General features: G+C 33.4%; 1 protein-coding gene across 1 annotated transcript in view; it reads left to right on the forward strand.

Annotated features, from left to right (window-relative positions):
- The window catches only part of DDX60 (DExD/H-box helicase 60), a 98,082-nt gene that overhangs the window by 9,440 nt on the left and 62,112 nt on the right, over positions 1 to 26,530 (forward strand). Inside the window, exons 7-13 of the mRNA XM_081812910.1 lie at positions 5,199 to 5,360; positions 7,296 to 7,454; positions 16,046 to 16,187; positions 17,277 to 17,432; positions 20,532 to 20,637; positions 21,098 to 21,213; positions 22,490 to 22,650. Of these exons, the coding sequence (XP_081669036.1) occupies positions 5,199 to 5,360; positions 7,296 to 7,454; positions 16,046 to 16,187; positions 17,277 to 17,432; positions 20,532 to 20,637; positions 21,098 to 21,213; positions 22,490 to 22,650 (1,002 nt within the window). The remainder of the gene's footprint in view (positions 1 to 5,198; positions 5,361 to 7,295; positions 7,455 to 16,045; positions 16,188 to 17,276; positions 17,433 to 20,531; positions 20,638 to 21,097; positions 21,214 to 22,489; positions 22,651 to 26,530) is intronic.

The raw sequence follows: 26,530 nt of genomic DNA on the forward strand, positions 1-26,530 counted from the left end.
CATACCAATAACTTATACTCCAATCCAACTTCATATCCTTCATTTTACACCTCCCCTTTCTTTATTTGTAATTTCTTTCTCCAATTATGAGAAAGTCAGCTCTCATTACATACAATATATTTACTTATTTTTTCAATTCTAGTATATACATGAAGTGGTTTTAGAATTGCTAACCATATCTTGTGAGAAACACATTTACTAATTGGATTACAGGATTTATGTGCAGTTCTTTTTATCTTTAGTCGTAGAATATGTAAAACACTGCTTTCCAAAGTTATTTAGGTTAGTTCTTTTCTTGCACACCCCATTTAGTTTGGTTGTTATTCATTACTAATATAGTTAGGTTCATTGGTTAGTATTTGTATTTCACTTTGGGTTCCTGCAACCCATTTCTAGGTTGTTTTTAATTACCTGTTTATTTTGGAGGGTATATGAAATGTATAGGAAGCATACTTAGGATTCTAAGAATCAGATATAAAAAAAGATATGCTCAAAGAAGTGACGCTATGTTCTTATCCCTGCTACTCTGATCCCATTCTCCTCTACAGTTACCCCTTTCCCAAATACTTTCTGTAGGTAATTTTTCTCTTTAGTTTCAGAGTTATCCTTCTTGCATTATTATTACTATTTTTTGCACAAAAAAGCAGATGTGTGTATTTTCTTATATCATCTTTCTTAAATAAATGATCACATATTATAGATATTTTTCAGTACCTTTCCTTTAACACTTAACAGCATGTTTAGAAATCATTTTAAAGCAATTTATAGATATCTTCCTCATTATGTTATATAGCTGCATAGCACTCCCTCATATAGATGTACTATAACTTGTTTAACCAATTTCTTACTACAGAATTTATATTTGTTTTCAACATTTTGCAGTTATAATCAATGCTATAATAATCATCTGTAGTATATGCAATTTTGTATTATTGGAGGTATAGCCACAGAGTAGATTTTAAAAATGGAATCGAGTCAAAAGATAAGTGTATATGTTGCTTACTTAGGTTTTGTCAATTTTCTTTCTAGGATTGTATCATTATTTTCTTTCAATTTTAAATGTTTTCTCTATATTACAGATATTAGCACTTTGTGATATATTTTATGAATATTTTCTTCCAACTTGTCAGTTGTCTTTTGACTTTGTTTATGATTTTTTTGTGTACATTTAAAAAAATTTTTTCCTTCTTTTTATTTATTTATTTATTAATTAACATATAGTGTATTATTTGTTTCAGGGGTACAGGTCTGTGATTCATCAGTCTTACACAATTCACAGAGCTCACCATAGCACATACCCTCCCAATGTAAAATTTTTACTGTCAAATTTATTAATCTTTTTGTTAAGTGTTGTTGCCTCTAGATTTTGAGTCACAGTTAGAAAGCCTTTCCCTACATACATCAAGGTTAAAAAGAAGATTTGCCTGTGGTTTCTTCTTATACTTACAATTTTTTAAAATTTAGATTCCTAATCTATTTGCAATTCATCCTTATAGAGAGTGTGAGATATGGATATAATTTTTATTTTTTCAAAGGGATGTTCAGTGGCATTTATTAAAAAGTCCACTTTTATCCCAGTGATTTTAGATGCCACATCATTTATTAAATTTCTATATGTATTTGGAAATAAATCTGGACTTTCTACTCTGTTCCTCTGGTTTATTTGCAAATTTTACACTCTTGATTATAGAGACTTAATAGTATTTTTAATGTATTGTTTAGCTAGGTTTTCCATGTATAGCTTTTCTCTTACAGCCATTTTGCATTTTTATTTTTCCATATGAAATTTTGTTATCAACTTGTCTAAGTTAAAAAAAATCTTGTTATTTTTGTTGGAGTATATTGAATTTATAAATTAAACTGGAGAGAATTGGCATCTTTATAATGTTGAATTATTCCATGCAAGAAGAGGGGGTGCATCTGTTCTAGTCTATTTTTGTGAGTTAAAAAAATTCCTTATATATGTTTTGTATATTTCTTGTTAAATTTTTTCCTAAGTATTTAATGTTTTGTTGTTATTAAGTAAATTTTGCTGTTATTCCAAGATTTTATCTACCATTGTGTTCTTTGGCTCTTTGTTGTTTATACATATGAAACCTGTTGATTTTTGTTGCAATTCTTTGTGCTGATGTCTCATTGACATTTTAAGTTTTGAATTAGTTTAATTATTCTTTGGGGTTATCCATATATACTATCACATCATCTGTGAACAGTGATAGTTTTATATCTTCTTTACCCATTCTTATGCCTGAAATTACCTTTTCTTGTCTAGATGCATTAGGTAACAAACCTGGTACAGTGGTGGATAGTAACAGATACAGTGAGCCTTGTTCCTGATCTTAGTAGAAATGTCTCTAGTGTTTCCCCGTTATACACACACACGCATATATAGATTCATTCTGATGTTAAGACTGTATCCCTCAACTTATATTTTTTTGAGTGTTTTTATCGTGAGTGTGTATTGAAATTGTGGATACAATTATGATTTTTAAATAATTAGTTTTATTAATATGGTATTTCGATATAAATGGATTTTTAAATATTGAAGCAACTCTATTTCTGGAATAAATCCTATTGGATCATGGTATTATTTTCTTAATATGGTGTTGGGTTCTGCTTGCTAATATGTTATTTAGAATTTTTGCATCAGTATGCATGAGTGATACTTTTCTGTAGTTTTCTTTCGGTACACTGTAATTATTTGGTTGGGTATCAGTGTCATGCATGCTTCATAAAAAAAGATTAGAATATTTTCTTTTTCTTTTCAGTATTCCAAAATAATTTATGGATCACTGGGATTATCTGGTTTTTGAAGATTAAAATAGAATTTCCCTATAAAGCCATATGGGACTGGTACTTTTTTGTGGGATAATTTCTTAATTTTCTCTATTTGTCCTATGGAAATTGGTTTATTTAAGCTTAGGAACTCCAGTGGGGTCAATTTTTATAATTAATCCTTATGAGGAAATTATCCATTCATTTACATTTCAAATTTATTTGCATAGAAGTTTGCAAAGTAGGCTATATGACTTTTTAAAAATTGTTTGTTTCAGTAATTTTATCTTTACATTTTTATTCTGTACATTTTTTATTTCTCCCACTTATTAATGATCAAATTTGCTAGTGGCTTGTCTGTTTTTTTTTAAAGATTTTATTTATTTATTTGAGAGAGAGAGAATGAGAGAGAGCACATGAGAGGGGGGAGGGTCAGAGGGAGAAGCAGACTCCCTGCCGAGCAGGGAGCCCATTGCGGGACTCGATCCAGGGACTCCAGGATCATGACCTGAGCCGAAGGCAGTCGCTTAACCAACTGAGCCACCCAGGCGCCCGGCTTGTCTGTTTTTTAAAGTTTTTCAAAAATCCCTAGAATTTTGATTTATTAATTAGATCTATCTACCAATTTTCTCTTAATTTTTGCATACTTTTATCTTTATTTTTCACCTCCATTTGCTTTCCTTTAGTTCAGTTTGTTGTTCCTTTTTAGATTTTCTTTTTGGAGCTAAGAATTTAATCCATTTTTTTATTCTGTCATTTTTATTGTTAAATATGTTTAATGCAATGAATTTTCCTTTGGCCACTGCTTTAAATTTATCCTATAAATTATGATATGTAGTGTTTTTATTATCATTTTTATAAATTCTGTTTGTATTTCCCTTTCACCAGGAGTAGCTTTATAGAAAATGTTTTTAAGCTTAGATTGAAGGGTCTTTGTGCCTTTTTATTTTTAAAACTAAATTCTACCTGTAGTGTATTTTGATCAGAGAGCAGTTTGTAGTGTTTCTACACTATGGAAGTTACTGATGTTTTCTTTGTGACTTAACATATGACCAATTTTTATGGATGTGCTGGGGCACTTAAGAGGAATACATATTCTCTATCACCAGAGTTTAATTCATAGGATCTACACTATTGATTATGCTGTTTAAGTCATCTATCTTCTTGCTTGTTTTTTGTCCACTTGATTTCTCTTGTACTGAAAGTAGTATATTAAATTTTGTTATTATTAGTGTGTTTCTGAATATAGTTCCTTTAATCTCCTGTAATTTTTGCATCGTAAATTTGGTTGTGACATTATATGTTGCATAATTATTCATAATTATTCATATGAGATGAATCATTCATAAAGGTTACATCTCCATTATAAATTGTGGCTTTTAGAGTAAAAGAGTGCGTTTCTTTTTCACACTTAATGCTTTTTTTTTTCACATTTAATGCATTTGAGCTTGAATTCTCCCTAGACTGCTGTAAAAATTGCTAGCCTCTCTTCCCTCCTTTTTTTCCCCACCATTTGCCTCATATACTTTTATCCATCCCTTTATTTTTAGTCCTTCTGAGTCACTTTATTTAAGTTGTGTTTCTTGCATACCACATGTATTTGAGTTATTAAAAATTCTTCACATATTTTATTTTTATTGGATGCATAATATTTCCCTAATGCTAAACACCTAAATTATTTGAGAATTGGTTTCTACGAATAATTCTGTATGAACATCTTGGTGCATAAATCTTGGTACACATTTTGTGTTATTTACCTAGCCTGGATACCTAGAACTTGAATAGCCAGTCACAAAGTATCAATATATTTAATGGTAATCATATGTATTGCTAAATAGCTTTGCAGTAATTATGTACCTATCTGTACTCTTATTAGCAAAGCATAAGAGAAATGACACATCACATGATTTACAGTGCTGTCTTTTATCATTAGAATATTCTAATATTTGTTAATTTGTAAATAATATGCTACTATTATATATTTTTTATTTATATTTGTATTTTAAATTTATATTTATTTTTAATTTATATTTATTTATATTATATTTATTTATATTTTTATTTATATGTATATTATATATATTTTATAAATAAAATATGCTATTTGTTCATTTATTACTAGAGAGGTTAAACATTTTTTCTATTTTGTTAATATTTGTACTTCCTTTGTGAATTATCTGCTCATGTCTTATTAAAGGCTGAGATGTTTTATTATTGATTTATAGGAGCTCTTTACATAGTTAAATTTTAATGATTTTACAAAAATATGTATTTTCCCATCTTAAAATTTTCTTTATCATTTTTAACAGAAATATTTGTAATTTTATATAGTCATATCTTTGTATGATTTCTTCTAGTAAGATTACTTATGAATAAAAATATTTTTTAAATATCATGACATTTACAGTTTTCTTCTGTGACAGGCATGTGAAACTATTTCTCAGCTTAAGCAACTCTGGCCAGAAGGATCTGACATTCGGCGTGTTCTTTGTGTTACTTCATGCTCATTGTCTTTGAGAATGTACCATCACTTTTTAGAAAATAGAAAGAAGACTACCTCTATTGAGAAAACTAACATCCAAGAGGTGTGATTGTTATAACTTTACTGTGAAACATCATTGCTTTCCACTTTTGAAATTTTACTGATTTTCATCTACCTTTTCTTCCATTTGGTATTTTATTTATTTCTCCAATTTAATTATATAAATTTCTCCCAAAAGAGGGAAAAACTGGAATTTGTTTATCAGAAATATTTATGATGCTGTTATATGATTTAGTGTTTTACTATACAGACGTTTCCCCTTAGTACACATTTAATCACATTTGTCCAATTATCTAGAAGAAGGGGTAATAAGAAAGGAAATTAGCGCTTGGTGAGAGCTTACATTATAATGTTGCGGGTTCTTTATATGCCTTGTGTCTTTATATCCTCACAACAGCATTTTAAGGGAGGTATTTATTCCCATTTCACATATGCAAATCCCTGAGGTTCAGATAGTCCGGGTAACATTCCTTAATTAAATAGCAGTGTGGAATGAGGATTGAACCTGTATCTGTCTTGTTCAAATTCCATAATACCAGACTGTCTTTAGGAGGAACATTCTTTTTTTTTTTTTAAATTTTATTATGTTATGTTAATCACCATACATTAAATCATTAGTTTTTAAAAATTTTTTTATTTTCTTATGTTAATCACCATACATTACATCATTAGTTTTGATGTAGTGTTCCATGATTCATTGTTTGCATATAAGACCCAGTGCTCCATGAAGTACGTGCCCTCTTTAATACCCATCACCAGGCTAACCCATCCCCCCACCCCCCTTCCCTCTTGAACCCTCAGTTTGTTTCTCAGAGTCCATAGTCTCTCATGCTTCGTCTCCCCCTCCGATTTTCCCCGAACATTCTTTTTTTTTTTTAATATATTTTTTTAAAAATTTTATTTTATTATGTTATGTTAGTCACCATACAATACATCATTAGTTTTTGATGTGGTGATCCACGATCCATTGTACATTCTTGCTGTAGTGTCTTAGTGCCATCCTAGCTGGAAAAATACTAAAGCTGTTAACCTTCTTTATGATTGATAGAGTTCATTAAGAATCTGTTGGCCAGTATCGTTTGTTGTCCAGCTAAATAGTCATCCCTATAGATATGTGTACATATGCACACATACACACACATGTGTACACATACCATTTTGTATATAATCTGACTGCTGGGGATTCTTGCCTGAATTTTTATTAAAGTAAATGAAGCTTTCTGTAACTTTTGTACACACTCCGAAATGAACAAGACTTACTACCTTTTACCTAGCATCCTTTATATTTGGTTTTCCAATATCTACTTGAATATATTCTTAGTAAAATATCTTTTATGTCACTATGCGTGCCATTTTACATTATTATCACAAAATGATACCGAACCAAGTGTATCTCTTTGGAATTTCTAGTCATTAGACCCAATTTGGCCCTACTTGAGGCACTCCAAAATAAGTCTTAGTTTTGTTCCAGTGACAACCCTGCAAACATTTGAGGATGGTGAAGAGGTCCTTGTCCCGTCATGTTAAATATGCCCATTTCTTTACCCTTTTTCTAATTGGGTAAGTTTTTTTTAGATGTGTCCTGGTTTCTTCACTCTGATACTATTCAGTGTAACTTTTAAAATATGATTCCTTGGACAGAATAGGGCATTTAAAGGATGGCTCCATCCTTGCAAGGTCCTGTGGGATCATGACTTCATTAGCTGCTGGGACAGCTCATGTGAAGTTAAGCTTAACTAAAAAATACTTAGAAAATGCTTTATGTAAACTGTTATTGAGCTGGCAGTTCCCTGCCCCCTTACCTGACATCTATATTTTATATGCAGCCAAATTTATGCATGAAGAAAAAAACTCAAAAACCTATACAATGAAGAGTGTAATAAAGCAGAATGTGGCTGCCGACCTTTGTGGTGCTGCATGTATATCACGCAATTTCATAGCCTGCTGATCTCTATTTTACCTTCTTTATTTTACTCAGGGGGAAAGTAATTGCTTAGCCCTGCAAGAGATGGAAGATTTGTGTAAACTGCATTGTCTCAGTGTGGTTTTCCTACTCCACTTACCTCTTTCTCAAAGAGCCTGCACTAGATTCATCACTTCCCACTGGACTAAGAACATTCACACTTTCTTAGAAATGGTAAATATGATCTTTGTTAGTTTATTTATTTTTTTTGTTTCCATTGTTTGATATAAAGAAACCACAGTCACCTTCAAAAGTAGATTTATAAGGGTGTGCCTGGGTAGCTCAATTGGTTAGGCGTCTGACTCTTGGTTTCGGCTCAGGTCATGACCTCAAGGTTGTGAGTTCAAGCCTCATGTTGGGCTCCACTCTGGGCACAGAGCCTTATTTAAAAAAAAAAAGATTTATAAGGGAATATTGTCAGCCCTTTGGGAACCTTAAAGATTTAATGTCTTAAGTCAATTTCTTCCTAATTTCAACAACTGTGGTAATAATAACAAACAGCATGATATATACCCAATCTAAGGATAAAAAAAAGCCTCTCTATTTTCCTTCTAATTTCTGTCAAGATCAGGTTTTTGTGTCATTAATTACAAGAGATTGGTGACCATTGTGTTCTGCTCTTGAGAGGAATTGAAGATATAAATGTAATGGTTATTTTTGTCCATTATAGATGTTAGTTAGAGAAAATTTGTAGACTTTAGGAAAATAGCAAAAACAAAAGAAACACCAAGCGACCCACACTATTCAAATAAATTCATATATTACAATGGAATGAATATATATTCGTTTATGAATATATAAAAATATTTTTCTTTTCATGTATTTTAAAATTTTCTTTCATACTCGTGGTTAACCTCATTTTTTAATGGCTACTATTTTTTAATGGATGTACCATGGTTTACTCACCCATTCTTCTATTATAGGATATTAAGAGGTTTTAATTATTGTATTATAAATGCTGTTATTTTCCAGGTTCTTTGAGTTTAAGCCTTTTCCTTTTTTTTTTTTTAAAGGAAGCCTTTTCCTTTAATTTGGGGATATTGACTTAGACTTCATGCCCAGAAGTGGGATTAGTGGATCAATTTAAATGGAAAAATTTTAAAAATCTTGATACTTGCAGTCAAGATGTTCAAGGAAAGTATTTTAGAACCAATCAATTAGTAAGCTAGTCCACAAATATTTATCTAATGTATATGCATTGTATGTCTCACTGGGGATACAGTGAGAAGATATATTTACCCATCTCACCCCACCACATTCATAGAGCTACATTTTGCAGGAAGATAGGTGTTGAATTTTTAAAATTAATATTAAGGAGGAACTACAGGATACTTTAGAGTCTGATAATAAAAAGATCCAATTCAGTTAGAAAAAGGTGGCTTCTTTTAAGAGATGAAGAGAAGTGAAGTAATGTAAATCTTGAAGGATTTGCAAGTTGGAGAAAGGATGAACACTGGATGCTAGGAGATGAAACAGCATGTGGGGTCACCATGAGAATGACATGATCAAGGAACTGGAATACAACTTGTGTAACTGGAATAGAAAGAATATGGGAAAGTGATAAAGCTGAAGAGATGGATAAGAGACAAATCATATAGGACCGTATAAATCCTGTAAAGAGAATGGAGATTTAACTTGATCATAAGTACAGTGAGAACCAATTGAATGATTTCAGGCAGATGAATGGCACTTTCATTAAATTTTTTTTTCTTTGCCTTGCAATGCAGAGAGTGCATTGTAGAGACAAAACTGGATTTAGGGAAACCAGTTAGGTGACTGTTACCTCAGTTCATGTGTTAGTTATATTAGGGACTAAGGAAATGGTAAGTAAGGATGCATGGCAATAGGCAATTTCAACAATCATTTAACAAGTTAAGTGTGGGCATGAGGGAAAGGGAGGAGTCAACTGACTCTAGGTCTCTGGCTGGAGCATTTGTAGGGTTGATGTCATTGTATGAACTGTAATTGCAGAGGAAGATCACAAGTTCAGTTTTGGAAATACTGAGTTTGAGATGCCAATGAGATACCCAAATGGAGATATCTATTAAGCAATTTGAAATACTGGTTTGGAGCTTAGCAGAGTAGAATGCATTGGGGATCAAGATTTGGGAATCACTAGCCTATGGATGTTAATTGATGCCATGGCAGTGGATAAAATTATTTTGGGAAAGACAAGAGGGCCAAGGACAGAGACCTGAGATCCTCCAATATTAAATGGTTAGGAATAGATTGAGACACTGGCAAAGGACACTGAGAAGGAGCTACTTAGATGAACAGAGTGTAAAGCTAAGAGAATGGATTATTGTGAAGGTCGGAACTGGGCTTTTCAAAAGGTGGGTTAATAGTACCAAATGCCATGGAGAACTATAGGAAGTTGAGGACTGAAAATAGTACTTTGGGTTTAATGGCATAGGACTCACTGTTGATTGTAATTAAGAGAAATATTTAAAAAATATTTTTTAAAAAAGAAAAATATTAATGGAGAGGCTAGAAGCAAAAATCTACGGTAGAGTGGATTCAGTAGTGAGTGGAAGAGAGAAAATAAAGGTGAGGAGAAGTTTATATGTAAGGAGTTGAGAATAAGGGAAGTGACTCAGGATAAAATGGGATAGGAAAGTGGGTCAATTAGGAATATTTTTAAAATGGCAAAGACTGAGCATGTTTAAATTAAGAGAGAGGATAGGATGAAAATACAGGGAAGGTAAGGTGAGAGGGCTGGGATCTAGAGTATGTTCTTATATAGAGGGAGTGATATTGCCATTCTCACAGGAAAGAATAAAGAAAGAATAGTGCAACATTGGCTGTTATGGAAGTTGTAAGATAACTTTGTTCCTATGTGCTAGTTTAATTTTCTTTGTCAAGTAGGAGACAAAGTCATGCTGAATGTTGTGGCGAGGAAACAAGCCCAGAAGTTTAAGAACAATGAAATATTTTGGAAATATTTATTGGGGATCTTAGGGGAGTAAACTATATTAGAAACAATAATGCTGTCCTGCCCAGCACTTTTGAAAGCTAATTTGAAGTTTTTGACAAAACAATTATAGTGGCATCAATATGTGTTATTGTATGATTTTCATTTTCTAGTAGTCTCAGCAACATGGCCATAAGCACAAGGGAAGCAACTGATTGGATGGTATGAAAAAAAAGGGGAGAGATAATTTAGGCACAGAAAAGCTATTAGTGGATCTATATAGTTTTATGGAAAAGAAAAAAGGAAAAAAGGAAAAGAGATTTTAGTATCCTTGCAAGAAGATGGTAAAAATGATAGACTAGAAAACAAAGTTTCATGGAGATAAACCAAGTGGACTCTACTGGATAGGTCCTATCCAGAACTGAGGTCCTGATATGATCAATAAAGAGGTGTGAATGATCATTATACAAAGTTAGAGGGATGGGTCAACAGGTGGGAGTAAGGAATTATTCATCAGGGAGGGTGGCATACACTTATTATTTCCTTGCCTATGTCTCCCATTCACTTATTTTTCCATCTTACTATAAATGTCTGCAACTCTCCACCTGAAGGATTTATTTGCTTGATCTGAAATGCTGGGTGTTAATTCTCATGCCCTCCACCAATGATAGATGCGGAATTGGTGGATGAAGACCCCAGCTTCCTTGTATGTAAGTTGAAATAAATACTGAAATGTATTCTACACTGTCTCCTAGAATTCCCCAGTGGAATTAAGTTCCAGTTGTCCCCAGTGGTCATGGATTGGATAATGTATCCTTTATTGGTTTCTTTTCTTTCCTGTCTTACTTCTGCATTCCCTGGCTGGTGTTTCTTGTGATCATTCCCAAATAAACTCTATTACTTGAAGTTGAGTCTCAAGGTCTGCTTCTAGGGGAAGTGCAAACCAGGACAGAGAGGGAGGGTAAGTTTTGGTGATGACAAGGTCATGGGTGTGTCCATGAGAATGTGAAATGGATAGAGTGGTGAGGGAGTCACTGGATATAAGAAATTCAAGAAATGTTGCAATAATTGTCTGCTTGGAGGTTAAAGCTATACATGGTGTTGTTAAGACAGAGGCAGAGGAAGAATGTGAGCCAGGCGTGAAAAAAATCATTAAGTGAGGGGAAGTGAGCAAGGAATTTGCTAAATGAACATGATAGGGAGGACTTTTGAATAGTACAGACAGATGGAAGGCTGAATTTTATAGAATAGTGTAAAAAATAGTTTGGAAATGATGAGTTGGTGATTGATGAGGCTACCACCTCTACTTCATAATCCTGAGGTAAAACTGTGTGTGGAAGGATGAGCAGCTTTTAGCTGTTAAAATTGCAAGGGAAGTAATGTTATCGGGGAAGAATCAGAAATTGCATCCAAGTCTCTATTTGCTCACTTTCCCATTCTCAGCAAACAAGTGTGTCAGAATGACCTGAGAAGAATCATTTAGGGTTTCTTACCCTTTTTTTCCCCTAGGGTCCCCTATGGCTGTCTGATGAATTCTATGAAGGGAATTCTCCCTTCTTCAGGATAATATAAATGCATAAAATAAGATACTTAGGATTACAAGGGTATCAGTTATATTGAAATAGTTATTAAAATATTAAAACATACATTTGTGATGTGGTAATATATGTATTACCTCATTACTACATTAGACAATCAAATAACTACCATACTTTCAATGTATGATAAGTATAAACAGTATCTCTAGATGTTTGTAGCACTTGCAATGTAATGTGAAAATATGTTATTTCTACTGGTGCCAAATCCCAGCTATGGCATAGGAATATGACATATCATCTGGGTTTATTATTGAAAATATACATTTTTGCTACAAGTTAGCAAAAATAAAAATATAATTTTCTGATCTAGTTCATGAACTCCCTAAATTCTATCAGGTAAAAAACTCCTGTGATAAGATCTTTTCTGCATGACCTCCCTCCTTACAACCCCAACTTCTGGTTGGACTGGCATGTGCCCTTACTTTAGGGATTGGGAAAAAAAAGTCAAATTTCCTGCCCTTTGAAAGAATAATATTGATCTATATATAACAAATATTATTGAAAAAGACAATCACCTTTTTCTGTCCACATTGCACCTTCCTCATAAAGTGTCCGTGAATTGAGGAGGGGAGAGAATTGGAGAATAAATGAAGTCACCATGAGTGGGGTGGGAAGGGCATGATAGAATCCCCCTAAAGTTTCAGAGGTCTGTGCATAGAGAGAACCTGTGATTTAGTTTTCAGGACATAGACCGGGAGATAGCTAGTCTCATGTAGGATACCTGTGGCTATATGTGCCAGGGAATTGGACTGGAAAATGCAATGTTGTGTCTATCCATGAAAATGTGGGAAACGGTCCCTGTACTTCCTGAACGAGGGTCTGAAAGTTCTTGTAGGCTCTAAAGGAGTCATGCTAGTTGATTGAGAGGGAAGGGAAAGCTGCTAGTCTTTACAGAATTCTCAAAAGCCAGGTGAGGGGATAAGTGGGAAATTACATGGAAAAGACCCCTTTAAATCTGAGGACTGTATTTCAGTAGACTATGAACTCCATGGAACCAAATGGAAGCCACTCCACAGCCACTGACCATTTAATCTCTATTCAAGGGACCTGGATTTTTTGCTTGTGTAGAATACTGAAGAGTGAGGTATAAATGGAGACAGCCATACTGAATGGTGGGCACCGTTTTTTACCAAAATGTATAAATCTTTTTATACACACTTTTTTCTTTTTTCTTTTTTCTTTTTTTTACCAGAAGTGTATAAACACTCTTGTCAAAGCCTGGCATGGGGGACTCATGAAGAGACTTGATCTGAGTGTGACTAGGAAGTAATTGAATTGGACTGATTTTACTTTGTAGTGCTTACATTATATTTACTGAAATAGCATAATGTGTACATAGGATCAACAAAGTTCAGAAACAGAAAAATACATTGATTGTGTATCTAGGTTTATATTTGTGAGCATTTACAACTGCTCTAACAGAAGTGTAAAAGGTTTTATGATGTGGTATACAAAATACCATGTGGTTCTGCTGATGCTTGGGGGAGAAAATATTTTCCTATATCTCAAATCCCATTGGGGAACTTTCCTCTAGGCATTTTGATAGTCTGTTAGGAAGAGGCTGACTATGGTTAATTAAAGGAATAGGAAGACTGTATTTCCAGCTCCTTTTAGTTTACTTTATTTATTTAATTTTGAAGATTTTATTTATTTATTTGAGAGAGAAAGAAAGAGAGAGAGTGCATGCATGAGCGGGGAGAGGGACAATGAGAGAGGGGAGAGGGAGACACAGACTCCCTGCTGAGCAGGGTAGCTGGAGACAAGGCTTGATCCCAGGACCCTGAGATCATGACCTGAGCCAAAGGCAGATGCTTAACGGACTAAGCCACCTAGGCACCCCTAATTTACTTTAGACATTTCAATAAAAGTCATGTCAGACTAATACATTAAACCTATTGATATGACATGTCAGATATTGAAATAATGCATTATAACATCAATATTATTGTGCTACGAGTTTTGTTGTAAAGTTATTTCTCAGATAATATTTGATTTTTTGTCAACTTTTTGAAGGTTGAATTACATATACTCAGTTACTGAATGGTATGAATGTAATGTGGTATTGATTTACAGTTTTAGATGAATGCTCTGTATGTAAGTTCCATATAAATGAAAACTTTCATTTATAAAGAGTTTTATAAACAATTTTTATGGACAGTAGTAGTTAGGTGAAAGGATATTACAAAGTTTTTCTAAATTATGGAATGTTCTAAGATGGTTCTGCAAGACATTGTGGTTTTAGCTGATAGAAAACATCATTCTTCAATTAGGATGGCATGGATTGCGGACATGATAGAAATAGCTGCTAGTTATTTTGCACCAGTTTTATGTGTGTACTTTACCTATATTACCTCATAAAGACATAACAATACTCCTCTTATGTCTTCATTTTACAGTTGAAAAACTTGGGTTCAGAAAGCCTAAGTGGCCCATTAGCACAACTAATAAATGATCAAGGTGGGAGATAACTGCATTTCTGTCCAGCTTCCAAATCTGTGCCCTTCCCACCATCCTCTGCTCCCTTGATAAGGGGAAACAGCTGATTATCCCATAGTCAAGCACCCCTCTGGTCTTTTCTATCCTCCATGCTTCATTTTGGTAGCACCCAGTAGCTGGAAGTGTAAATTCAGGAAGCCTCTGAAATTTTTACAGTAAAAGGCATATTCTGAGGTCTCTGGAGAAAGCAACTAAGCAAACTTTGAAAGGAGAGTTTCATGTTTGCTCAAATAGTGACACTTGGAGACCATATGGAGGCACTTCTTAATTGAAGTTAATAAAATGAGGAATGTTTGCTGTACTATATTCACATATTACCATTTGTTTACTCAGTGGTATTATGGGAAAGGATTGGGTGGGGAGAACCTTACATGGCAGTGGTTCTCCAAGTATGGTTCTCTTGACCAACAGCATCAGCATCACCTGGGAGCTTGTTAGAAATGCAAATTCTTAGGCTCCATCGCATAGCTACTGAATCAATCTTGGGATGATGCCTAGCAATCTGTGTTTTATTTGACAATCTTTCCAGGTGAGGCTCCTGCTAAAGTTGGAGAACCACTGTTCTATGGCTCTGTGGAGAGCTCTTTAGTATTTTATTGTAGTTAAAACTACACTATAGGTAGGAGGATCCTACCTTGATATTTACGACTTTTCCTGAACCTTGGGCAATCTCCCTAACATCTGTTTAGAGCTATGTTGTCCAAAGCAGTAGCCCATAGCCACAAGTGGAATATAGTAGTCTGAAATGAGATATGTTCTAAACTTAAAACAAACACCAGATTAAAAAAAAAAAACTAGTATGAAAAACATGTAAACTACTCTGTTAAAATTTTTATATTGATTACACATTGAAATGATAATACTTTGGATATGTTGAGTTAAATAAGATAAAATTTTGCTTGTTTTTAAAAAAATGTGACTTCTGGAAGTTTAGAATAAAATATGCAGCTTACCCATGTTATATTTGTGTTGGATAATTCTGGGTTCTATTTCCACATCAATATAGATAAATAAATTGTTCACATTTGGAAAGCATTTGGTTTTATCATCGAGGGAGTGTGGAGCAGAGAAGCCTCGGTTTTCCCCCACTGAACTTAATTCCCCAAACACTATCATTGACGGAAAAGATGACTAAGCTCTCACTCGCTAAGGTTGTTTACTCATGTCTACTCAACTCTGAACTAAGTGTGGCCAGTGAAGACATTCTGTCTGTGTTAGGCATGAAGACATTCTGTGTTAGGCATGAACGTAGCCTCACTATTATAAACTCAGCAGGTGCACACCAATGTAGGTGGAAGGGAATCTTTGAGTTTGAAGGATTCAGCATCTTCTAGACCCCTAAACAATCAAATGCTATTTCTTAAATCCTCTTTTGACCTGAAAGTAGACTCGGAAAACATTAAAACCTCAGTAAAGAACAGAGGCACATTTGAAAACAAAAGTATTTCTGTAGCATTGGGACTACATCTGTGAATTTGTGTGAGAAAAAAATTGTATTGAGTCAAACACAGATTTCTATGATTCAGAATAAAGAATTATGCTGAATTAATTTTTTGGCCAGTTTGGTTTTATTTTATGATCTAACCTTTTACGATATAAAGCATTCATCATTATCCAGCCTGAAAGGACTTATATTAATAAGAATTGGAATAGCCTTGCCACCTTGCCTTTCATTGGTTTATTGATGCATTTGAAGTTGTATTATAGTTTATTGTTAATATAACAATTGTCAATGACTTGGTTTTATATCTAATTTTCAGAAAAAGTGGTGTGAATATTTCATCCTAAGTAATATAAACATTTGTGAGTTTTGGAATCTGAATTTAATTCACCTTTCGGACTTAAGTGATGAACTTTTGTTGAAGAATATTGCTTTTTACTATGAAAATGAAAATGTTGAAGGTACCACCTTAGTATATTATAATAATTGTACTTTAATCCAGAGATAAACATTATACAGTCTTTAAAACTTCAAAATCATTTTTCTATGTCCAACATATAACATAGCAATTATTTTCCTTTCAATCTTTGTTTATACATGTATATAAGTTTTATTTAGTTGCAGTCAGAGTGAGTGTTATATTTTAAAACATTTTTAACTTAATATACTCAAGTATTCTCGAAAAATATGTGTTTGGGTATTTGGCATTTCTAGATAATTTTAATAGTTGAAATTTTCATTTAAATATATGCATTACTTGGGACGCCTGGGTGGCTCAGTTGGTTAAGCAACTGCCTTCGGCTCAGGTCATGATCCTGGAGTCCCGGGATCAAGTCCCACATTGGGCTCCCTGCTTGGCAGTGAGTCTGCTTCTCCCTCTGACCCTGCCCCCTCTCATGCTCTCTCTCCCTAATTCTCTCTCTCAAATAAATAAATAAAAATATAAAAAAAAATAAATATGTGCATTACATTTTAAAAAATATTTACTCTAATCAAGGTAATCATCCTACTACTATGAGATATTTAGGAAATTTTAATTTTTTTCCAAAGACAAAGCTGATTTATATGTTATATGTAATTTGTTTTTCTTTCTTTGAATTATTTTGTTAGAATAAATTTTCTGCTGTTTCTTAATAGTCAAAGAAAAAAAAAACACATGTTTTAAGAGAGCTATAACTCATTGAGTATTCTTGAAGCTTCTTTGACCTCTAGAATTTGGTTCCTACACATTGCAAATATTGGAATGAGTTAGCTGCATATAAATTTAGCAACTCTCTACAAATTTTCTTATCTCCGAAAAATAAGTTATATTCAGTTTTATTGGTTGTAAAATTATATGTGTCATAACCTTTTTTTACTTTATAAAATAGATATTCATAATCTATTATACTGTTATGATAGCTGTAATTTATTCATTTAGGTGCAGAGTGGAACTCACTGAAAATTTCACTCTGACAAATATTTCAGAACTCGATGAATTTAGTCAAAGTGCATGCTTCTGTATATATAGGAATGACTTTTAATATTTAGTACATTTAACTATTATATAGGCCTACATTTGAATTTGGGAGATGTCATTATGAAAGATTATGAACATCTCTGGAATACTGTGTCAAAGTTGGTCAGAAAGTTTGCTGTTGGAAAGCCATTTCCTCTGAGAACAACAAAACTTTCTTTTCTTGAAAAGAATCCATCACCAATCAAAGGTAATAAATCTCTAAATTAATTTGAAATAACAGTTCAGATCTCTGGAAATTTTTTTGAAAACACTACTAATTAAATGCTGTATATCTAAATAATTTTCTGGCACTATGCATTTAAATAATAAATAATAAATAAATAATAATAAATAAAAATAAGATTACCTTTTGCTATATCATTGGGAGAATATGCTATGACTATAATTTTGAAGAGTTATATGTTTTGCTTGTAGCTAATGTTGTTGCCAATTAAAAAAAAAAGCCAGATATATGTGACTTCTGTTTCTATCAATTTCTATCAATATGGCAGTATAGGTTAGGGGAAAAATCTCTTTTGGGAAACAACTGAAATGCTGGTAAGACACACCAAACATCTTTTTGTATTATCATAGCTAAGCTCAAAACAATAGAAGTGCAATTCCAGGAGCCAAAAATAAAGGGAGAGATGGATCTCTGGCTAATACAAAATGAATTACTCTGATGATTTCCAATTATAGGCCCATCCTCCCAAGAATTTGGGGTTTCAGTTATTCTTAGTAGTGTCAAGACAACTCTAAGCCAGAAAATTAGCTTAAAGTGATCAGAAGAATCTAGTACATTCTTTGTAGAGGAAAAACATCATAAACCCTGGGAACGCCTGGGTGGCTCAGTCAGTTAAGCGTCTGCCTTCAGCTCAGGTCATGATCCCCGGGTCCTGGGATTGAGTCCCACATTGGGCTCCTTGCTCAGCAGGGAGCCTGCTTCTCCCCCTGCCTGCCACTCCCCCTGCTTGTGCTCTCTCTTTTTCTCTCTGACAAATAAATAAATAAAAATTAAAAATATCATAAACCCTGGTTTTACAAGATACAGGTTTTACTCATATTCTGCCAAATATGAGTACAAATATGAATTTATAAAGCAGTAGAGGAAATAATCTAAGAGAAACTGTAAGCTATAGAGCTAGAACTTCATATTTTGTAATTATAAAAAGTAGAATATACTATATGTGTATTTAAAATGCTCAAAGAAATAAAATATGAAATTTGAAACATGAGAAAATTACAAAATTCTATAAAACACCATTCATATTTTAAAGTAATCAAAGTTGTAGCAATGAAAATATTGACAATGGATAGGTTAAAAAGCTGATTGGATATTGCTAAAGAGAATGTGTGAACTAGAAATTCATCAAAAGAATTATACTTAAAAGTAGAGATGAGGTGTATAACCATGTTATACACCCTAAGCTTATGTGTCAATTACATCTCAATAAATCTGCAAAAAAAACCTAAAAAAACAAACAAAAGAAATAAGAGCTGAAGCAATATAAAAGATATGTCAAAAAAACAAGATATAATGAAGAAGTCTAGCCTTTTATTCATTTGGAGACTCAGAAGGAAAGAATGAGCCAATGTGGGTTAGACAATATTTGAAGAGATCATGGCTGGGTATTTGCCTGGATTGAGGAAAGACAAGAATTTGCACATTTAGGATATATGATGAATCCCAAGTGGGATAAATGAAACATATGAACATACACACTCACAGATAAATACACACACTGGATACAATATAGTATAATTATAGAATATAGAAAATGAGTATCTTAACAAGTTACCTAGAAAGGAACAAAAAGTCTATAATAGACTTCCTCTATAACAATGATAGAAATCAATATAGTGAAATTATATGTTTCTTAAAATATTTAAGAATGAAGAAGTAATATAAACATTTTTAGAAATACAAAAACTGGGACTCCTGGGTAGTTCAGTTGGTTAAGCATCTGCCTTCAGCTCAGGTCATGATCCCAGGGTCCTGGGATTGAGTCCCACATCAGGCTCCTTGCTCAGCAAGGAGTCTGCTTCTCCCTCTGCCTGCTGCTCCCCCCCTGCTTGTGCTCTCTCTCTCTGACAAATAAATAAATAAAAATAAAATCTTAAGAAAAGAAATACAGAAACTGATTTATCCATCATTATAGTATCATGGAAGATATTTCCATTTGATGAATTTCAGGAAGAATAAAATATCCCCCTAAGGAACGTGAGAAGGAAATCTAATGGGAATTTGGGATGTATCGATATAAGTATATTTTTCAGAATATGGGGAAGAATATATATACTCTTATGTCCAGATAAGTTCTACCAGACAAAGACTCTTGAGGAAGATCAAATAAGGGGTTTGAAGATCAAATAAGGGAGTGGTTAGGTAAGATCAGGAAGAGAATAAAACCAATGTAGGACATGTTAATGAGTAGGTTTCCACTGTGGGCAACTACAGGTAGATTTTACTGGGAATATTAGAATGTTGTACAAACCACCTCAGAGATGTCTTACCTGAAGAGCAAGATAGATGGGGCATTTAACCTGCAACTCCTGGCATACTTTTGGCTGAGGCTATCTCTGGGGCATTGAATCCTTAGCACTTCTGGCCTTCTTCACATGGCTGTAAGAAGAAAAGTGCTCAGGCAGAGAGTTGCAGAGACCTGTAGTAAGAAGGTGTCAGGCAAACACAGGAACAGTGAACACCAAGGGGATAATGGGCAGAGCAATGGCAGCTTACCTAGAATTATGAACCAGATATAAATAAAAAGGCATTCATTAGCCACTATTATATATAGGATATATGTGTGATATGTATTGTATCTATCACATGTATGTGTATATGTGCAGATACATATATATATACATACATATAATATCAAAGAGGATGTAAGAAAATACTGTGATGATATCAAATTATTTCATTATTATCCATATATTTTCCCCTACTTTTTTAACATTTCATTTCCATAAAAGTATTTATGTAGGAGGTCTCTGAGTGAGAGTTCCATATTCAAATTCCTTGTAATAAGGGACAATGAAGGAAATAAACATTTAAAAATAGGAAACAGTTATTTTTCTACCTACCTACCAACATCCCTAAATGCTGCCTATTTCTTCATACTCTGCTATGTTCCAGAATGTTTTATGTGGGCAATAGCTTTATGGGAAGGTCTGGAATTGATAAATGTAATTAAAATCAATGAAAAATGTTTTTTAATATAAGGTTTTAGAACATGATGTGTAATGTTTCTATGTGAAAGTTTCACATTTGACACTGTCTTAATTTTTTTTTACTTGTTTACAGATACTGCCAAGGAAAACATTCCTAATTTGGGATTTATTTCAATGTCATGTGAAGTGGTTGATAAGTTTGTTGGTGACCTTTTGACAGATTTGCCTTTCTTAAAGAGGTATAAGACCAAAAATGTCTCAGTAAATGGGTGGAATGGATGACTTACTCATTAAAGATTCTATGAAATGCAACAAATTAAATGGAGTATATTAGATGCAATATGTGTTTGTAACAAATAATGAGTTTAATAACAAATTTATCAATGTCTTTGATCTTAACTAGGTTAAAATCAACATGGTTTTAATCTTAGAGTAAAATTATTCCAGCTGGATGTTGTTAATTCGTGGCTTAATGAATGAATATTTGTTGGTGTTGATGGGACTGTTAGAGATGTGGGGTAGATTCTGGGTTCTTAAGCACCTAATAAACTGCTTTTTGGATTCTAACACCCACATCATATTACAGAAAGAGGAAAGGTGGCTATGATTTTTTAAAATATTAAAAAAATGAAATCTGTGCTGTGTTCTATTTAGAGGCATGAAATTTAAAATATGCGTATGTTTCTTTTTGTCTCATAGTGATGATCCTATTGTAACTTCACTAGTTAAACAAAAGGAATTTGATGAACTTGTGCATTGGCATTCTCACAGACCCCTTAGTGATGATTATGACAGGACGAAGTGTCAATTTGATGGTGAGTTATGTGACTCTGGTGAAATAAATTAAAATCAGTTTCATTCTTTTTATTTTGTAATACAAAATTATCATATCATGAGCCGCAGGTTATATTTCTTGAATAATAATAGTCTACAAGATATTTCGATGTATGTCAGTAAAGATGGCAATGAAAAAGGCCCACTCTGTTTACTGAGTCATAGGAACACAAATGCTGATGTCCTAGGAAGTGCACCAATACTGCATTTGTCAGCACAAAATATGAAACTGTTTTAAATAAATATGGTGTGTAGTTTAAGATATTTGTGTATTCCTTGAAGTTCATAATACCGAGGCAATAGTCTTTCAAGTAATTTCAGCTACTTTCACACTACCCAGTTGATTACGTGTAACAAGTGCCAGTATTTTATATACCTTCATTCTCAGGATGGTTGGAACTGCAAAAGGAGGCCCAGGAAACCACTAAAAGTAGATCAACAGAGATTGATTTAGGGATCTTGTCTCCTTAGTTAATCCTTTGTCTTCATCCATATTTGTCTACCCCTATCTCACCTCCACCCTCCTTCAAGTTGACAAAACTTACTTTCAGAAGAATCTAGGAGTGTGCATAGTAAGCTCGCTCATACTTATCAGCCTGCTTACATAAACAGCTACTAAGATCCTGCAAGATGTGAGGGGATCTTTTAGATTAACCATTAATATCCCTCAAAATGGTTTAATTTGATGTATGTAGATACAGACATAGAAAAATCAACCAGCTTAATTATCCCCTTAATTGTAGTTTTCTTTGGGTATGGAAGTAAATCATACCTTGATTGTTGGGATTTCCTATGTCTTTGGATTTTTCCATAGTGAAAGTGTTTTTCAGCTGCCAAGCTCTTGGCTCTGTGGTTATGGTTTAGAGTAAGGATTTTTCTGTCAAGCAGTGCCAGAAGCCGGGATATCCAAGATGGATATCTTCTTGATTTTGCCTCTATCTTCTTAAACTCATTCATAGGGCAAATAACAGAGGTAATATGCAGAATCTGTTATTCTTTGTAGCATCCTGATATTTGCTTTAGGACGTAGGCAGTGAAAGAGTGTTTTGTCACTTCCGTCTTTTAAATAAGGTAAGGAATTACTCCATAGACAAGAATTTGCCTGGCTTGATTCCCTCTTTGACAAAGGTAAATCTAAATTACTAAATTACTATTTCAAACTAAAAAGTACATGTGTGGGTGGGATGGTATGAAGAATTAATGAGAATGCTGTTGAAAAAATATAGTAGTTTTACATTTTAAGTCTTTCTTTTTCAGAAAAATCTAGAGATCCTCGTTGTCTCAGGTCTGTGCAGAAGTATCATGTTTTTCAACGATTTTATGGGAAATCATTAGAATCAGTCTCTCCAAAAGTTGTTGTAACTCAAGCTGTCAAGCCAAAGGATAAGTTCATTGCACCCAAGAACAAAAAGGCACATGTAGGTTCTATTAATTCTATCAAATTTTAAAACTGTTTATTGACTTTTCTTAAGTTGCTATTTGTTCAGTTCCTCTGGTAGTTTCTTTCCATGCTATGCTTTTTCTTTTTATATATGATCACTTAGATTATTTTATTTACTTGGTAAGAAAGTCTAACCTCCATATACAAGGTTATATATGGTCCTGTATACATAATAAAATGTATATGTATTTGAAAAAGAATATAAGACAATAGGTTACTAAAGGCTTAGATTTAGAAATGTTGAAATAAAATTAAAAATATAGTTCTTTTGAATTCTGGTTTAAGATGGCAATATAAGAGGTTCCTGAACTCATCTTCTCCCATAGACATACAGAATTTACAGATAAATATAGAAAACTTCTCTCTGAAAGCAATCCAGAAACTAGAGAAATAACTCCTATACATTGGACAAATGAGAAAAATCCCACAATGAAACAGGCAGAAGAGGCTGAGACATACACTCCCTATAAACCCCATCCCTGTTGCAGAGACATACAATTGGGAGAAAACTCACAAGCCTCAGTTTTCCTCTCAGGAGGAAAGGATTGGGATCAGATTTTTGGTTTGGCACCCCAACTTTTGAGTTCCATCTGAAGAAAGGGCCCCTCATGACATCTAGCTTTGAATGCCAACAAAACTTGCATCCACAGGACCCACAAGACTATATCCTGACTATCCCCCCCAGGGCACAGAGGCAGCAGACTGAAATGCTTATTCCCAGTCTTTCCCTAAAAGAGACTGATCTGCATACTTTAAAAGCAGCAAAAGGAATCCAAGCGTAGCACTACAGAAAGCTATCAAATCACAAAGGAGGAGAAAAAGTGAAGAACAAAGGAATTGTAAATCAGTCAGAAAAAAATTAATGGCCATAGTAAGTCAATACCTATTAATAATTACATTAAATGTAAATGGACTAAATTCTCCAATCAAAAGACATAGAGGGGATGAGTGAATAATAATAATAATAATAATAATAATAATAATAATAAAATACCCTACTATATGCTGTCTAAAAGAGATTCACTTCAGCTTTATTCAGCTTTAAGGACACACACAGACTGAAAGTAAAGGGATGGAAAAAGATATTCCATGCAAATGGAAGCCAAAAAATGCAGGGGTATTTATATTTATATTAGAGAAAATAGAGTTTAAGGCAAAGACTGTATTAAGAGATAAGGAAAGTTATTATATAATGATAAAGGTGAAAATCTGAAAGCATTTTGTCTAAGATCAGGAATAAGACAAGGATGCCTACTCTCACCACTGATATTCAAAATGGTACTGGAAGCCCTAGTCAGAGCAATTAGGCAAGAAAAAGAAATACACGGCCTCCAAATTGGTAAGGAAGTAGTAAAACTTTCACTATTCACTTTTGACATGACATTATATATAAAAAAAACTCTAAAGACTTCACCAAAAAAATGTTAGAACTAATAAATGAATTCAGTAAAGTTGCAGGATATAAAATTAATGTACAGAAATCTGTTGTGCTTCTATCCACAAATAACACACTGGCAGAAAGAGAAATTAAGATAACAATTCTATTTATAATTGCATCAAAATGCCTAGAAATAAATTTTACCAATGAGGTGAAAGACCTGTACTGTGAAAACTATAAAACATCAATGAAAGAAATTGAAGGTGACACAAAAAAATGGAAAGATATTCTGTGCTCATGGATTGGAGGTGACACAAAAAAATTGAAGGTGACACAAAAAAATGGAAAGATATTCTGTGCTCAAAATGTCCATGCTACCCAAAGCAATCTACAATGTTAATGCAATCCCTATCAAACCCCCAACAACATTTTTCACAGAACTAGAACAAATAATCCTAAAATTTGTATGGAACCACAAAATACCCTGAATAGCCAAAACAATCTTGAAAAAGATGAACAAAACTGGAAGTATCGTAATCTCAGATTTCAAGATCTGCTACAAAGCTGTAGTAATCAAAACAGTATGGTACTGGCACAAAAACAGATATACAGATCAATGGAACAGAATAAAGAGCCCAGAAACACACATACACACTTAATTCAAGAAAAAGGCAAGAATATGCAATGGGGGGGAAAGACAGTTTAATAAATGGTGTTGGGAAAATTGGACAGCCACCTGCAAAAGAATGAAACTAGACCCTACCTTACAGCATACACAAAAATCAACTCAAAATAAAGACTTGAATAAAAGACCTGAAACCACAGAACTCCTAGAAGAAAACAGGGGTAAGGACCTTGGCATTGGTCTTAGCTATGAAATTTTTTTTTTTTTTTTTTGGATTTGACATCAAAAGCAAAGCTAACAAAAGCAAAAATAAATAAGTGAGACTACGTCAAACTAAAAAGCTTCCATACAGCAAAGGAAACCATCAATGAAATGAAAAAGCAGTCTACTCTATGGGAGAAGATATTTGCAAATCGTACACCTGATAAGGGATTAATATCTAAAATATTTAAAGAAGTCATATTACTTAATAGCAAAAAACCCCCCAAAACCAAACAATCTGATTTTAAAAATGGACTGAGTACTGAATAGAATTTTTTTCAAAGAAGATATATGAATGGCCAACAGGTACATGGAAAGGTACTCAACATCATCAGGGAAATACAAGTCAAAACCACAATGAGATATTATCTCAGACCTGTCAGAATGGCTGTCATGAAAAAGACAGGATGTAACAAGTGTTGGCAAGGATTTGGAGAAAAGGGAACCCTTATGTACTGTGTGTGGAAATGTAAATGTGCAGCTACTATGAAAACAATATGGAGATTACTCAAAAAATTAAAAATAGAACTACCATAGGAGCTAGCAATCCACTTCTCGGTATTTATCAAAGGAAATGAAAATAAGCTATGGAAGAGATTATCTGCACTCCCATGTTCATGGCAGCATTATTTATAATAGTCAAGATAGGGAAACAGTGTAAACATTTATCAATGGATGAATGAATAAAGATGATATGATATATACATATACAATGGAATATTATTTATCCATAAGAAGGAATTCCTGCCATTTGTGACAACATGGATAACCTGGCAATGCTGAGTGAAGTAAACCAGACAAAGATAAATACTGCATGTTATCACTTACATGTGGAATTAAAAAAAAAGTCAAATTCATAGAAGCAGAGGGTAGAAAAATGGTTGCCACAGACTGGGTGGGTGGGGGCAATAGGTAGAGGTTGGTAAAAAGGTACAAACTTTCAGCTATGAATAGTGTCTGAGAAGCTAATGTAAAATATAGTGACTGTAGTTGATAGCACTCTAATGCATCATTGAAATTTGCTAATAGAGTAGATTTTAAATGTTTTCTCCCCCAAGAAGATAAATGTGTGAGGTAATGGGTGGGTTACTTAACCCAATGGGGGAAATTCAACTACATGTATTCATATATCAAATCACCATGATGTGCACTTTAAATATTTTACAATTATATTTTTCCATAATAACTCAGTAAAGCTGACATTTTTTAAAAAGTCCGAGCAGAAATGGGCACTTTTGCTTTAGTAGCTAAAAAGCAGCCTTTCTGAGCCCAGGTAGGTGGTCACTGTTTTTCTCCTTGTAGTGACAACCTCCTTTTTATTTTCATAGTCAATTTTATTGTTGGTGAAATCATCCAATTACAACTTTTCCATTTTCATTTAGGGCTACAAAGAAGTTTCTATTTTTTTTTTTAAGGGCGATGTTATAAAATAGAAAGTTTGCAGCAAAAATTCTCATTACATAGTATAAGGTATGAAGACTGAAAAAATCCCATTTTTTCTTTTACATTATTAGAAATTAAATAAATTATCTCATTAGAGTTAAACACTCTCAGCACTACATAAATGTGCTCTTCTAGCAACCGTTTAATAAG

This window comes from Leptonychotes weddellii, chromosome 2 (assembly GCF_054177405.1).
Source record: "Leptonychotes weddellii isolate Sample4059 chromosome 2, ASM5417740v2, whole genome shotgun sequence".
In the NCBI taxonomy this organism is placed as follows: domain Eukaryota; kingdom Metazoa; phylum Chordata; class Mammalia; order Carnivora; family Phocidae; genus Leptonychotes; species Leptonychotes weddellii.